The 14126-nt window shown below is 36.3% G+C and overlaps 1 protein-coding gene across 12 annotated transcripts in view; it reads left to right on the top strand.

The window, feature by feature from the left end:
* The window catches only part of LOC122408384 (calcium/calmodulin-dependent 3',5'-cyclic nucleotide phosphodiesterase 1-like), an 885001-nt gene that overhangs the window by 330567 nt on the left and 540308 nt on the right, over nt 1-14126 (top strand). For 7 of the 12 annotated variants that reach the window (XR_006260480.1, XM_043415127.1, XM_043415132.1 and 4 more), the window contains one exon: nt 3613-4541. The exons of the other annotated variants lie outside the window; for them this stretch is intronic. Coding sequence is in view for 6 of the 7 variants with exons in the window: in XM_043415127.1 (XP_043271062.1) it covers nt 4349-4541 (193 nt within the window). In the remaining variant the exon portion in view is untranslated. The remainder of the gene's footprint in view (nt 1-3612; nt 4542-14126) is intronic. 12 annotated transcript variants of the gene reach the window in all.

Raw genomic sequence — 14126 nt, 5'->3', positions numbered from 1 at the left:
GACTTTTTTTCGAGTTTTATAGTTTTCTCGTTTTGCGGCTCAGGCCAATGTAAGTGCTTCTCCCAAGCATCCAATATTTCTCTTTCGTTTTTAACACTAATTTTTTTTAACTCTCTGTTTTCTGTTCATTTGTTAGCTCTCAATCACTGTTATTATTTTCCTCGGAACACCGATTTAATTTTCGAAAAATAATTTCGTGGGCGCCGGTCGCAAAGCGACTCGACCAAAAAGAGAGAAAGAACATCGACCAGCGTAATTCAGCGGGAAGGGGTGGGTAAAATTGAAAGTAACTCCAATGTTCACAGTTGAGATTTATTTCTTACGGGATTACATTTACCGCGGCGGAGAATTATCCTAGTTTCCAATTTACGGGAGGATCGCGAAACACGAGGGGAAAAAGTCACGAACTCACAATCACTCTTACTCTCTGATCGGGAAAACTACACACACCACAAAATTCTATCGAGCCCGTTCTTTCTGTCGCGGATCTACTCGCGGTCAGAAAATTTACTACTGTTGGAAATTTCGATGTTAAATAAATTCGGGATATCAGAAAAATCACCAAGCCCCCGTTAATCGGTTACTTGGCCGGGCTGTTCTCCCGTCGCACGCATACGTGCTCCCGATCCACTCGTACCTTCTCACTCACTCTCACACCAAGGTTCCCGACCTTTTCCCCGCGATTACTTCCGAAATGCTGACAATACGACTCTTGAGAATTTTCGTACGCGGCCACGCAAGCTAACCGTTTTTTTTTTTATGCAGCAAATCAGTATTGAAAAACCCACTTCGCGATAATGGAATGCAGGCACCGGGAAAATCAAGTGAACTAAAAGCTTGTATATCAGCGCGGCATAATCGCCGCCGTGACCGCAATATGTCGAGCCAAAATCAAATAGACGGGATCTGTTTCGAAATAATTCTTCCCGTTATCAATAACTATAATTTTTGTCAAACAGACAACAATATCCGGGACTAATATCCACGAGAGCTCACTGAACCAAACGAACAATGAAAAGGGTAAGACTCACGGTATTACGCTCTCGGGATCACACGTCCTGCTCGCTCGATATCCTACGAAATTCTATCGAAAGCGATCGATACTCGTTACGCGGTGTCACTCCTCTCTCTCCCCTCTAACTACGATCTTTACTCGCCCTACAACAGGTGCGACGCATTAATCCTTCTAGTTGGGCGTTAGACGGGGCCCCCAAATTTTCACGGGATAAATTGTTTGAACGTTGATGATATTATTTCGATGATAATAACCCCTAGCCCAAACACACGATGACTATGAATTTACGCAACGGAAAGAGAGAGAATAACTTCTCTTAGATTTGTGACTCAGGTATCGCGAATGAGATTAAATTTCAAAAAGGTCGGACGCCCCTCTAAACGGGACTCCCCTGAAATCTCGCTTCGATCCTTTTCTGGAAATCTCGAAAACATTCGATGGCGTAAGTATTATGCTGGTGTGAGTGTCCACGATGTCCGGGACTTTGCGTACGAGCCTCGCTCGAAGTACGCCAATGTTTAGAGCCTCGTTTCTCTGCCCTCTCCTCTGGCTTCACTCGGACTATCTGACTGGAGTGATCTCGGGCGGGAAAATCGATGCCAATACTCCAATAATTGAAATATTCCAAAGTAACAACGTTGAGTTCTTCCCCTCCTCCTTCTTTCTTGCTCTCAGTCCCTTTCTCTCCAATGTTGCTTTCCAAGAAAAATTAAAATAAATCGCGTGGTAATAAATTATTATTTTCCCTGTCATTTTCCGTCTTACAAAAGTTCTACGTGGTCGATGCGTGGCCGAGACAACGAGCGAGAAGGAAGGGATATCGGCTCGTCAAATCTTCGTCTCACGAACATGTCATTTGTGACGATAATGCAAAATAAAATCGTCACAAAGGATACATGATCATAGGTGGCAAGGCTTCTCCAACTGCAGAAAACGTAAACAAAACAGTCATGTTTTTTTCTCATGTTCAGCAGATATTTCGTAAAAATTTCTTTCATCTTTGAGACCCAACAATAATTCGCTTTTCGGAGACATTTGAATGCCTGTATCGTCTCCATTGTAAATACACCGAGGATTATTCATCGTACTGAGTGCATCATGTTCTTCGAAAAATAATTTTGCTTGATCAAACCAGTCTCTCAATGATTGTTCAGTAACAGAAGCTCGGGCTTTAGATATCACTTCGGTGTTCCTCTTTTTAATAAGTGGATGCCGTTTTTAGAAACAACTTTAACCACTTATCGCCTGGTTTGTTGTTTTTAAAAGGGTTTTCTCGAGGTATTTCTTGAAGCAGATTTTGAACAGCACTTTTAACTTCATCAGGATGCATAGGGAATCCTAACTTAGCCGTTCCGATGATCCATTTTTGCAACCGCAGCTCTTTTTCATCGGTCAAAATGGATTGTCGACCGATAGCACAATCTTCAGGAACTTTCTCATTTACTTTGTAAAGTTGTCTTTGGAACACCATAAGAAAGTGCATCCTTATTCAACGTTATCTCTCCACATCTCACAGCTTGAATCGCTTTAATCACATCATTTTTGTGATATTTGAATCGCTGATAAGATTTTTTCCCATCAGATTTTTTCACTTTTTCATTCACCGGGCTGTGTTTTTTAGAAGATGTCATCTGGAAATAATATTTAATAAAATATGAACGAAAAAATAACAGTTCATTTAATAAAAAGAGGTTAAGAATCCATGTGTTTTTTCAATGGAAAGAGGTTAGGAAACTTGACCCAATATATGAACGCTTGCGAATTTAATGTATTTTCAATCATTACCCTATTAAATAGTGGTTATATTTAAAGATTAGATAGTTTTATTCTTACTTCCATTGAAACTTACCATTTATCTCACTTTTTTGATTAATAACAAGCTACTTGATTGCGAACATTTGAGACCGGATCTACTACTACGAATTGCCGAAAACCGAACTACTTCGATGTTTTTTTTTCTACGCGTAGTTTCGAGCGCACACCACCAGATTGCAACTCAAATCAGTTGTGAATATTATTAGAATTTCATACAAAATAAATACTGCTTTAGATTGCTATTTAACAAAATTATTAGTTTTTAATCATTTCGTTCATTAAATGGCGGGTGTTCCGCAAATAGACGATTCACCCTACAGAGCTTTCCAAAATTCTGAAAAACGGGTAAACAAGTTTCAATAATGGTTATGGTCCATGCGGGGCCTAGGCTCAAAAACTTTCAAATGAAGTGAGGTTATTTTGAGAATTCTTTCAAGGAAACCGAAGGACTCACACATCCTTAAAAACCCAACTGCAACACATAATTAAAAAATTGAATTGACTCGAGAAGAGACTTATCTTTTAGTTCTTCCCGAAAACTACTTCTTTAAAAATATAATAAGAAAAACGAAATCGATCCATTTTCAAAAAAAGAACGAAGTCTCCGAAACGATTAGCCGAAATAAACTCGATAAAAATTGCGAAAGTGTTTGAATAAGTTCTCAAACATATCTTCACTGTAGCAAAACCGTAGGTGCAAACTCGTGCGATGAAAAATTAGGCATCGAATGCCGCAAGTACATCAGATGAAACCAGTATAAAGATGAATTTCGATTTTCCAGCAATGGATTTGATCATAAGAAATATATTTCTCGTGGGGAAAAATTTCGAGGAAATGTTCACATGATGTGCATGTATGCACGCTTTATTATCTTCTTCGACGATGCGACTCTTTTTCGATGGGGAAAGTTGGTAACATCCCCGTCGTAGTGAGAAACCCTACGGATATTGTCGAGTACATTCACCTTGAAAACTATTGAGAACGAAGGAATCTTCTAATCAAGTGTTTTATGAAATTCGAATATCGTGAGTGGCTCGCGTTCGTTTCTGCAAAGGTGAGCGGGAGATGAGAAAAGATGATCTAGGAAAAACATTTGAGATTTTTACGGGAGCGCAATTAAAAAACTTTGGCTCCGTGTCAACGCTCAGCCATGTCGTGAACTTCTTACACATCATCGTCTAGTGAGAGCAACCATAGCCACTTTAGATTAACAGATAATTTCTGCGCACAACTCAGCGACAATGGACCATGGGAACAATTTAAAGCAGAAGGTTAAATACGAATATCGTGGAAAACGGAAGTGGTTTCTTGAAAACACAGTGTCCGGTGAATGGTGCGCTAGATCACCGTGGAAATCTAAAGATAGTCTCATGGAACAAGTCGTCATCGATAAACGTGAGCGTGAGAATAAATAGAGGAGAGGGAGCAAGAGAGAAAGAGAGAGCTACATGTAATAAAAGATCGAATGGAGGAAGGGCAAAAAACAAAAAAATGAGCGGTGAAATAGCCAGGTGAAAATGTCTAGACAAAATAAAGATCCGATTCACAAGTGCCACTCGGATCCAGGAGCTGGTGATAGGAACATCACCCCAATTTCGTCTCATACATCCTATAAGAGGATTTCACGCAGGCACGTGCTTCCAAGCCTCATCGGCTCATCGGCTACTCGAAAATGCGTACTCACTCTCGACGGATACAATTACGTTATAGGTGAGTTACAATATATATGTACACCTCCCGACCAAAAGTATGGAATCATCAGACAAGAATTTGAGCTGCACTAATAGTTTGATAGGTCTTCAAAAAATTAAGAAATTTCTATTTAATAGACGGCATTTTGAAGAGGACAAACATACCCTCATATTCTTTTTTCCAAATATATTTTATGATTTTATTTGGGTTCAATATGCATTTTTTAAAATGGCTATTTTACGGTGTTTTTTTCGACTGTGTAAAATCGGATGCATGACTTGTCGAAAGTTTTCCCCTTAAACTTTTATATGACAACCTTGAAAGGAGAAAGAATAGTTATTTATTTTTCAAAAAAGTTTCATACGATTTTTTTCGTAAGACTGCCGTAAATTTACCTAGAAATAGTATATTACGACCCTAGGCCCGAAAGTTGGATTTCCTGGCATCCAACACTTGGGCCGTGGGTTGTATACTATTTTTCTTGATCCCGTAGCCGAAAGTACGTTCAATAATTACTAGCAATCGTGAGGGGGGGAGGGGGGGGGGGGGCGCCCGCCCAACTTTTGCAGGACCGAGGCGAAGCCGAGGTTTTGCTGGTCGGGGCGGGCATTAAAAACATAAACAAAAAGTCAAAAAACACACACAAAATATCACACAATGATACAACAATATTATTAGTACAAATAAATAATTCTTTGATACATGTCTGATTTAAAGTCCCATGATAGTTAACAATTTCTATATATGAATATTTCCCGCTATACTTGACAATTTATATGAATATGTGCTTTCCTATGAACCTGGAATTTGGAAATACAACATTATTCGGGACGACCATATTCATTTTACTAGTCCCGTTACATTATTTTCTGTTTTCTCATCTGAACGAACAAATGTATGTTATTCGTTCGGGTTCATGGCAGTATAGCGCATAACATGAATGACAAAAGCTACGCTATACGCGGCCGCTTGAAGCAAATAATAATGATGCTTGGCAACGAATAAACAAAATCATGGCAACGAATACAGGCTTCACATTCATATATCGAAATGAATGGATCACCGGCCGCAAAAATATCGTCAGAGCGCACTGAAGTTAGCCGAGTTAGCCGGCCACGAAAAATGCTCTTCCCGGCCTGAAATGCGGCCGGAAAGTGCGTACTTTCGGCTAGGGGAGCAAGAAAAATAATTCGTTGATAAAGTCCCATGATAGTTAACAATTTCTATATATGAATATTTCCCGCTATACTTGACAATTTATATGAATATGTGCTTTCCTATAAACCTGGAATCTGGAAATACAATATTATTCCAGACGACCATCAAGAGAATCGGTAGAGTCTCGGGACAAGTACATTGACAGCCCTGTCGTCTGCTGGCCTGTGGCTCTCACCGCGAGACTATACTTTCTCTGAATAAAACGATTCGCGGTGGTGGGGGTAAAAATGGCATGTCATTTTCTTTAATTGCGAAGCTCAAGAGTTATGTATGGCTTTGAAAATTGAACTTTTAGCTAATTATGAAGTTCTCTGTCGAATGAGCCCAAAATCAGCATGATCGGTGTCGTAATTTCTGAGAAAAAACTTTGCACGGGCTTAAGATTATGCAAAAGTTACTAACACATTCAGGATTTGACGTATCTGTATACGCGTACTCCAACCGCTACAAACATAGGCCTCTTGGCCCCCAAGATCACCAATCCCTGGTGAGAGAAATTTTGTTGCAACCAATGAAGGGTGAGAGAATTTTTAGGCCAATGACATTCAATAAAAAGAGCAAGGAAGTTTGGCGGAAAGCTAAGGAGTTCGAGAGCTCGAAAGCACTCGAAAGTCACCAGCCGAAGTTTCACGTCGTGTTGACGTTTATGGTTATGATGTTATGAAGTGCGTGCGGAAAATAAAAATGATTTTTGCGTAATCTAACGAAGTGTATATTAATATTTATTTTGTTAAAAATAAATGTAGCGTAAATGTAGACTGATCCGTGTGTGAAAATAAAAAATATAAAAGAAATGCGCGATGCATATGTCAACGAAACTTTTCAAGATATCATTATGTCGTTCGATTGGAAATAAGTGTCATCTGAGATAATGTTTCAATTAAACCAGAATACGCGGAATATTGTCAAGTGTAAATTGTTACGTCCCGGTATAAATTGTTATTACCGTGGTCGTAAACGATGCTTCAGTTTCGGTCAGCTAGGAGAGACCGGGGATTGAAGCGATGTCGCTTGACAAGCGGATCCTTTTTGGTTATATTTTGAGTAAAACCCACTTACCTTTACGCTGATGCTTAGGGTTTACGTGGATTGTGCTCGACGTCTGCAAGACGGTCCGATCCCTTGTTCTCGGGTCGCCCGGTATGTAGCCGACGATGATTAGAGAGAGATGAGTAGAGGATAACAGGCGTATCCGTTGTTCGCGGATATATTCGCGCGGGTGCAATAAAAACGGAACTCCGCGCGTTAAGTATTTAAAACAATAAAATTATATTCAAAATAATGAGTTGATGATGCGATACAATTTTGAATGCGTTTTAATATTTTGTCAGAGCGACCAAAGCCGGAGGAGAACCGATCGGTTTAGTTCGCGAATCAAGACTAACTACCCTTTTTCATTTTTCCCACTGACTCCGGCTATCTTGTCCGAGTCAGTCGAAAATGCTTAGGCCGAGGTTCCCATGATCTTGGATTGATGCTTCAGCATTTTCTCATGGCAAACCATCTCACGGCGTTCGTCGCTGCTGATTTGCGTTTTCTTATCGCTAGGTGAGACGGACCGCGAGCGGTTCGTCTCTTCGAATAATTATTCTATTAACGTAATTTACTACGTTAATTATTTATTATATTTCTATAGATTCTGTTAGGCAGAAATCAAAACGAATCTCCAGGACGTAACAAAATATATCGTCAGTTGCGTGATTATATATCATGTGTAATAATGTATAGGTTATATATGCGAGTTCCCTTTGATAGCTGTGTCGTAACGAACCGGCCGGGGTTTGACGTTCCGAAGTGCGGGACAAATGTAACAAACATTCACACAGTTAGTGAATAATAATATAAATAAGGAAAATCAGTTTTTCAAAAATAGGTCTGGAAGTTGTAAGAAAAAATGTTCGTCAACCTATAATGTCAAATTTTCGTTTTGCGATCTGAAATATTATGGTTGATAATTAATAAAACAAGAACACACGGAACTGTTAGTATATAATGTGAGAAACGCCAATCGAATAAATGTTTTCTAATTTATTTCTTGTGTCATCATTATTTTTGAAAATTCCCATATCACGCTTCCTATTGAGTTTCGCTCTGCTCTTTCCGATCCTTATTTTGACTCCATCGGTTTGCAGCGGATCGAAACATATTATTAATTGGTTGCCTAATATGTGTCCTATGATTTTCTACTATTTCTTCATGCTGATTGTGGTAACGTGATTCAAGAGGTTTCCAACTATATGATTATCAATCGCACATTTTGTACATCAGATTCTGAAAACAGTTTCTGTTCTTGATATAAGTGTAGTTATTCTTTTTCCACCTAGTCTGTCGAGTAATAAATTTTGAAACTTATTCCAAAAAGTCTTTGAATGCTTTTTTTGCTGATAATATGAAAAGTTGAATCTTCGGAATGCGGTAGGCAAACACAAATATTGACAACAATACTTATGAAATGACGTGTATGTTGAGTATTCCTATTCTGCAAACTGCAAATGTGGAATTATTGGTGAAAACATTGATCACGATAAGTCTACAGTTGCTCAGTTTTCGATGCGATTAAGTATAATATCTGCCAACATCATGGAAGCCTACAGAATTTCTGAATGTTATGTGCGCTATGTCATTTTAATGTAACATCATGACTTCTAACAACTTTTCACTCTAATACTATAGATTTGGATCATTGAAATACAGCAAAAATCTGCAAACTATACAATTTAAATACTGTGCCATTCATTGTACAATTTGACTCTAACTGTAACGTCTATATTATGAAGTAAAAAATTGATTATAAAAGTCTTCAATTACTCATTTATGGGTAGATTTGAAATTGCTGTCTTCGAAGCTCATTGCGCAAATACATTGAACCACAGCAGATACCTGCGAACTTTGAAATTTCTTTGCATAAATATATGTGCTAAGTATCACCCCCTATCTTTGATGATGGTAATATGTAATGGAACTTGATTCAGCAAGTTTTAATGTGTTTCTTTTCAAATAGTATTGAAGTTTGTATTACTGTGGTATGGAGCGAATACCTGCAAACTTTCATATTATTGTGTCGCAGCATGTGTGCCAATCATTTAAATTTTTTACTTCAACCGTAACATATAATCTCAAAAATTCATCCCAAAAGTCTTCAGCTTTACAAATTAACTTAATTTTCCTTTTTCTAAATTCTATGCTAAATTTCTGAATTTCTAAATTTATTTCTCAATTATCCTGAAATTAAATTGTTTACCTCCACAACCAATGCAGGTACCTTGAACGTCTTTGAATTCCGTTGCTCTGTTGAATTAAGTACGCTCAGTTTTTTTTTGCTTCTTTGAGTTCTAACATAATAAATATTTCCAGGTGCCTTTTTTCGGCAACTATCAAACTGTAGATAATTGGATCTCAGCGGCCACTTGCAAACTTTGGAAATATATTTCGTCAGGGGCACGTTTTGGATGACACGAAAATGTCTAGATTCAGAATGCAAAAGCGACATTTAAAAATGGCCAATTCTGTTGAATTTGTTGTGTCTTGAATTTGATCTGTCTTTCTTCTTTTCCTTTCTTTTTTCTAACGTTATAAGCCGAAAATCATATCGCAGCCCGCAACACGCATTAGTCCATGCTCTTGAGTTCCCAATGGACAAAACATAATAGAAGACAAGGGAAAAAATCATCAAAGTCCAAGAACAAACCTCTATCGAAATATTTACAGTACAATTTTTACGAAAAATAGGTCTTTTTTCGTGGAAACCAACGTTATAAGCCGAAAATCATATCCCGGCCTCCAACCCGCTTTCGACCGTGCTCTTGGGTTCCTAATTGACAAAACATATTAGAGTACAAGGGAAAAAATCACCAAAGTCCAAGAACAGACCTGTGACGAAATATTTCCAGTACATTTTTAACGAAAAATAGGTCTTTTTTCGTGGAAACTAACGATATAAGCCGAAAATCATATCGCAGCCTCCAACCCGCTTTCGGCCGTGCTCTTTGATTCATAATTGATAAAACATATGGAAAAAAGTCCCCAAAGTTCAAGGACAAACCTGTGACGAAATATTTGCAGTACATTTTTGACGAAAAATAGGTCTTTTTTCGCGGAAACTAACGATATAAGACGAAAATCATAAATAATCCATAGAAATTCAAACTAAAATCCTATAGTCAACTGAAAATAAATAAGGAACTTTTGAGAAAAAAGACGTGATATCAAACCATAAACTTCCCCTAGGAAAAAAAAGGTTGGGACAAGTACATTGATGGTCCCTCGTTTGCTGATAATTCCATCCATAAAAAAACTTTAAAAAAAATTTTCTTTAAAAATTCTCAAAAAAATTATTTTATAAAAAAAATACAGTACAATTCGAAAAAAATTTCACAAATCTTGAAAAAACATTATGTTTAAAAAAAACTATTCTGTATCTATTTTTTAAAGTAACAAAAAAATCAAATAACAAGTAAAAAATAAAAAACCGAATAATCGCGCTTAAAATCATTTTGGAAACCGATGCCTCATTCTTCTTATTTGATTCGAACAGCTAAATCAATTTAAAAAAATTCCATCTAATTTACGTGCAGCATTAAAATTTATTATATCAATTCGAGGCCAAGTATTTTCTAATAAATTTAAAAAAGTTACCATTTGAGTTACGTGCAGCACTAAAATTTATGATATCAATCGAAGGACAAGTATTTTATGAGTAACTCCAAATTTTGACATTATTAAATTGGTCTAAGAAGCATTTAAATCCAAAAAAATCACATGCAAGCTAGTCATTTCTTACTCTATGGTGGCAGAGGCTTATAAGAAAATCGATTCTTTTCAGACTTTCAGGAGCTGCTGATATTATTCACAATATTCGACGTCGATTGGATCGATACAAATTATATTTAAATATGAGTTAAAAGTACTTGTCCGGCCCATCACTTTCCATTAAAATTGTTTATTCAAATAAAAATCAAGGCTTTTTTAGAACTGATGGAGCACAAATATTCATGCAGAGGGAATTTAGAGAGTTATCTTCAAGTAATTTTCCCTTGATGGCACTAATTTAATAAGAATGGAAACGAACTGTCCTGTAATATACAAGGAATGTTGTTGTGCATCGATAAATAAAAAACATTTTGCACATTAAATATGTTCAAACTTCCAAAATAAATCCCTAGTTTGTATTGCAATGACGGCAATTTTTACTTCTCACTTCTTCCAGCGAACGAATTTCATTCCGCATAACGAACCTATACTATTATTAAGAAAATTAAACTAATAATGAATCGCATTTCAATAAATTTTCAATCGGATGCTGCCGTACAATTTCGTTTGTTTATGATTGATTTTTATTTGAAGGAATAGTGATGGGCCGGACAAGTACTTTTAACTCATATTTAAACATAATTTGTATCAATCCAATCGACGTCGAATTTTGTGAATAATACCAGAGGATCCTGAAAGTTTGAGAAGAATTGATTTTCTTATAAGTCTCTGCCACCATAGAGTAACATATGACTAGCTTTCATGTCATTTTTTTCGATTTAAAAGCTTCTTAGAAGAATTTAATAATGTCAAAATTTGTAGTTACTAATAAAATACTTGTCCACCGATTGATATCATAAATTTTAGTGCTGCACGTAATTCAAATGGTAACTTTTTTCAATTCATTAGAAAATACTTGGCCTCGAATTGATATAATAAATTTTAATGTTGCACGTAAATTAAATGGAATTTTTTTCAATTGATTCAGCTGTTCGAATTAAATAAGAAGAATGAGGCATCGGTTTCCAAAATGATTTCAAGGGCGATTTTTCGGTTTATTATTTTTTACTTGTTATTTGATTCTTTTGACACTTTAAAAAATAGATGCAGATTAGTTTTTTTTTAATATAACGTTTTTTCAAGATTTGTAAAATTTTTTTCGAATTGTTCTGTATTTTTTTTATGAAATAATTTTTTTTACAATTAAAAAAAAATTTTGTTTAAAGTTTTTTTTATGGGTGGTATTCATTTTATTAGTTCGGTTACATAATTTTCTGTTTTCGTATCTGGACGAAAAAATGTTTGTTATTCGTGCGGGTTCATGGCAGTATAGCGCATAACATGAATGATGAAAACTTCACTATACGCGCCCACTTGAAGCAAATATATAATGATGCTTGGCAACGAATAAACAAAATCCATGACAATAAATATAGGCTTCACATTAAGAAAGGATCACCGGCCGCAAAAATATCGTCGGAGCGCACTGAAGTTAGCTGAGCCAACCGGCCACGAAAAATGCTCTTCCCCGCCTGAAATGCGGCCGGAAATTGCGTACTTTCGGCTAGGGGAGCAAGAAGAGACTATTTTTAGAAAATACAATCAAACTTGGACATATCGAAACATAAATTTCGATCAAAAGGAAAAAAATTGCATAAGATCGTTCTGAATCGACTGGAATTTTTTCAGAATTTTTGTCTGATATTTTTTTTCATCATTTCCGGCCGAAACTCTGACAACTGGGATCCCTTAACTCGAAAATCATTGCGTTTGGACCAACGTATTAATAAGAAAGAAAATCTTCTTTTTAGCCCTCCGGGCGGAAAGTGGCAACTTTCGGCCCGCTGCGCGGGCCGAAGTTGCCGCATTCCGCCTGCGTCGGACAGAAAAATCGTATACACTCCACGGGAGTGAAATTAGACCACCTCAAACCGCGTGCTTATCACCCTCGCCTTCGGCTCGGGTGACAATTCTGCCCGCGGTTTGAAGTAGTCTATTTTCCCTCCCTAGGTGTGTAATATACTATTCTTCGAAGTTTCTGATCGATGGCCACAATTTTTTATTTCTAATTGCCGAGGTTTTTTTTGCTCGTGGTTTTGAACTTTTTTTTTAATTTAAAGAAAAAAAATAAATTTACACTAATCAAATCTCTTACCTTATGTAAATGAGTTTTGCATCGAAAAACCGCCTCCAGCTTTGAGCACCGCCGTGACAAGTCCCGGCATTCGGTTGATTACTTTATCAAATTGAGGTGGTTTTCCGACGAAAAGCTCATTTATGCTCAAAAAAGGTTGTAATGATAGTGAATCAAATAAAATATAAAGTGTAAGAGAAAAGTTATGTATTTTGAGACTAATTGAAGAATTTAAGTGATTTTGATAGCAAAATAAATCGAAATTACAAACAGACAATTTGTTTTTCATTTATTTTACTAAAAGTTATTTGAAGTCCATCTTCCCATACAGTTCAAAAATTTTATTTTTTAACATGGAATTTTGAGAATTTTTAAAATAAAAACCGAGTGTCCCTTTAAGGAGGGTGGCTAGGGACGATACAATGTTGCCATGTAAAATACATTAAAAATTTCAAAATGATAAGAATTTAATAAAATTTGGTGAACATATTCTTTAGAGTTAAATTTGACAATACAAATTTTTTAAGATTTTTCTTCTACACAGTTATTGAGTAATTTATCATTAAAGTTCACGTGTATCGGCATAGGGTTTCCATATATATAGGTATACATTCCGGGCATAAGAAATCTGCTTTAATGCGTAATTACTCGATAACTAAGCAGAAGAAAATTTTGAAAAAAATTGTGTCTTCGCACTTGATGTTGAAGAACATTATCACCAAATTTGATCAATTTGACGAACGTAGCCACCCTCCTTAAACGAAAAATTAGTTTTTTGACTAAAAATAGCTGATAAAGTATTTAAAAAAAATTTGTTTTAGTTTTTTAATTTTTATTTAGAAAGAGCGTTAAAAATTACTCCTTATTAAGTGACATTATTAATAGATCAAACGAACTTATCAAGTAATGTTCGATTTAAATCATGTGAAGAGTCCCGTCAAGGGCGATTACCAAGTAGTACGCAACTATGTATGTTGTCGCCGCTAATATTTAGAGAGATAAACTTTTTGGCTTCACTTTCATGTCCTCTATATCGGTCCTCTTTATATTTTTAAAGTGTGAAAATTTTTTTTTTGAGATGATTCCGGGAACTTATTTATGGGAAATAAGAAACGCAGGTTTTATTTTTTTGGGGGAGGTAATCATCTCGAACGATGCACTTCATATAATTTGACCGAATACCACTTAGTAAGTTCGTTTGATCTATTAATTTTATTTCGTGCCTCGTTCTTCGAGATTACGAGGTTACCAGAGATGTTGAGAGGATAGAATTTTTTTGTTTGAACTGTTATATTTGATCACCTTCAAACAAATTGTCAATTCTTCTCTACAATACTTTTTGCAACAGTGGTATTTATCTTATGCTGTATCTCGGATCACGCTTAAATCTAAGCCTTACTTAAATGCTGTCGAAGTAGACACATTCCTCGTGCTGTGTGCTGCGAAGGTTTCTATATCGATACCGCATTGACCAAGAGTTTTCTTAATCCATCAGCTGATTG

Source organism: Venturia canescens, chromosome 3 (genome assembly GCF_019457755.1).
Source record: "Venturia canescens isolate UGA chromosome 3, ASM1945775v1, whole genome shotgun sequence".
NCBI classification, from domain to species: domain Eukaryota; kingdom Metazoa; phylum Arthropoda; class Insecta; order Hymenoptera; family Ichneumonidae; genus Venturia; species Venturia canescens.
Note: the sequence above shows the minus strand (reverse complement) of the source record. Positions and strands in the feature narration are given on the sequence as shown.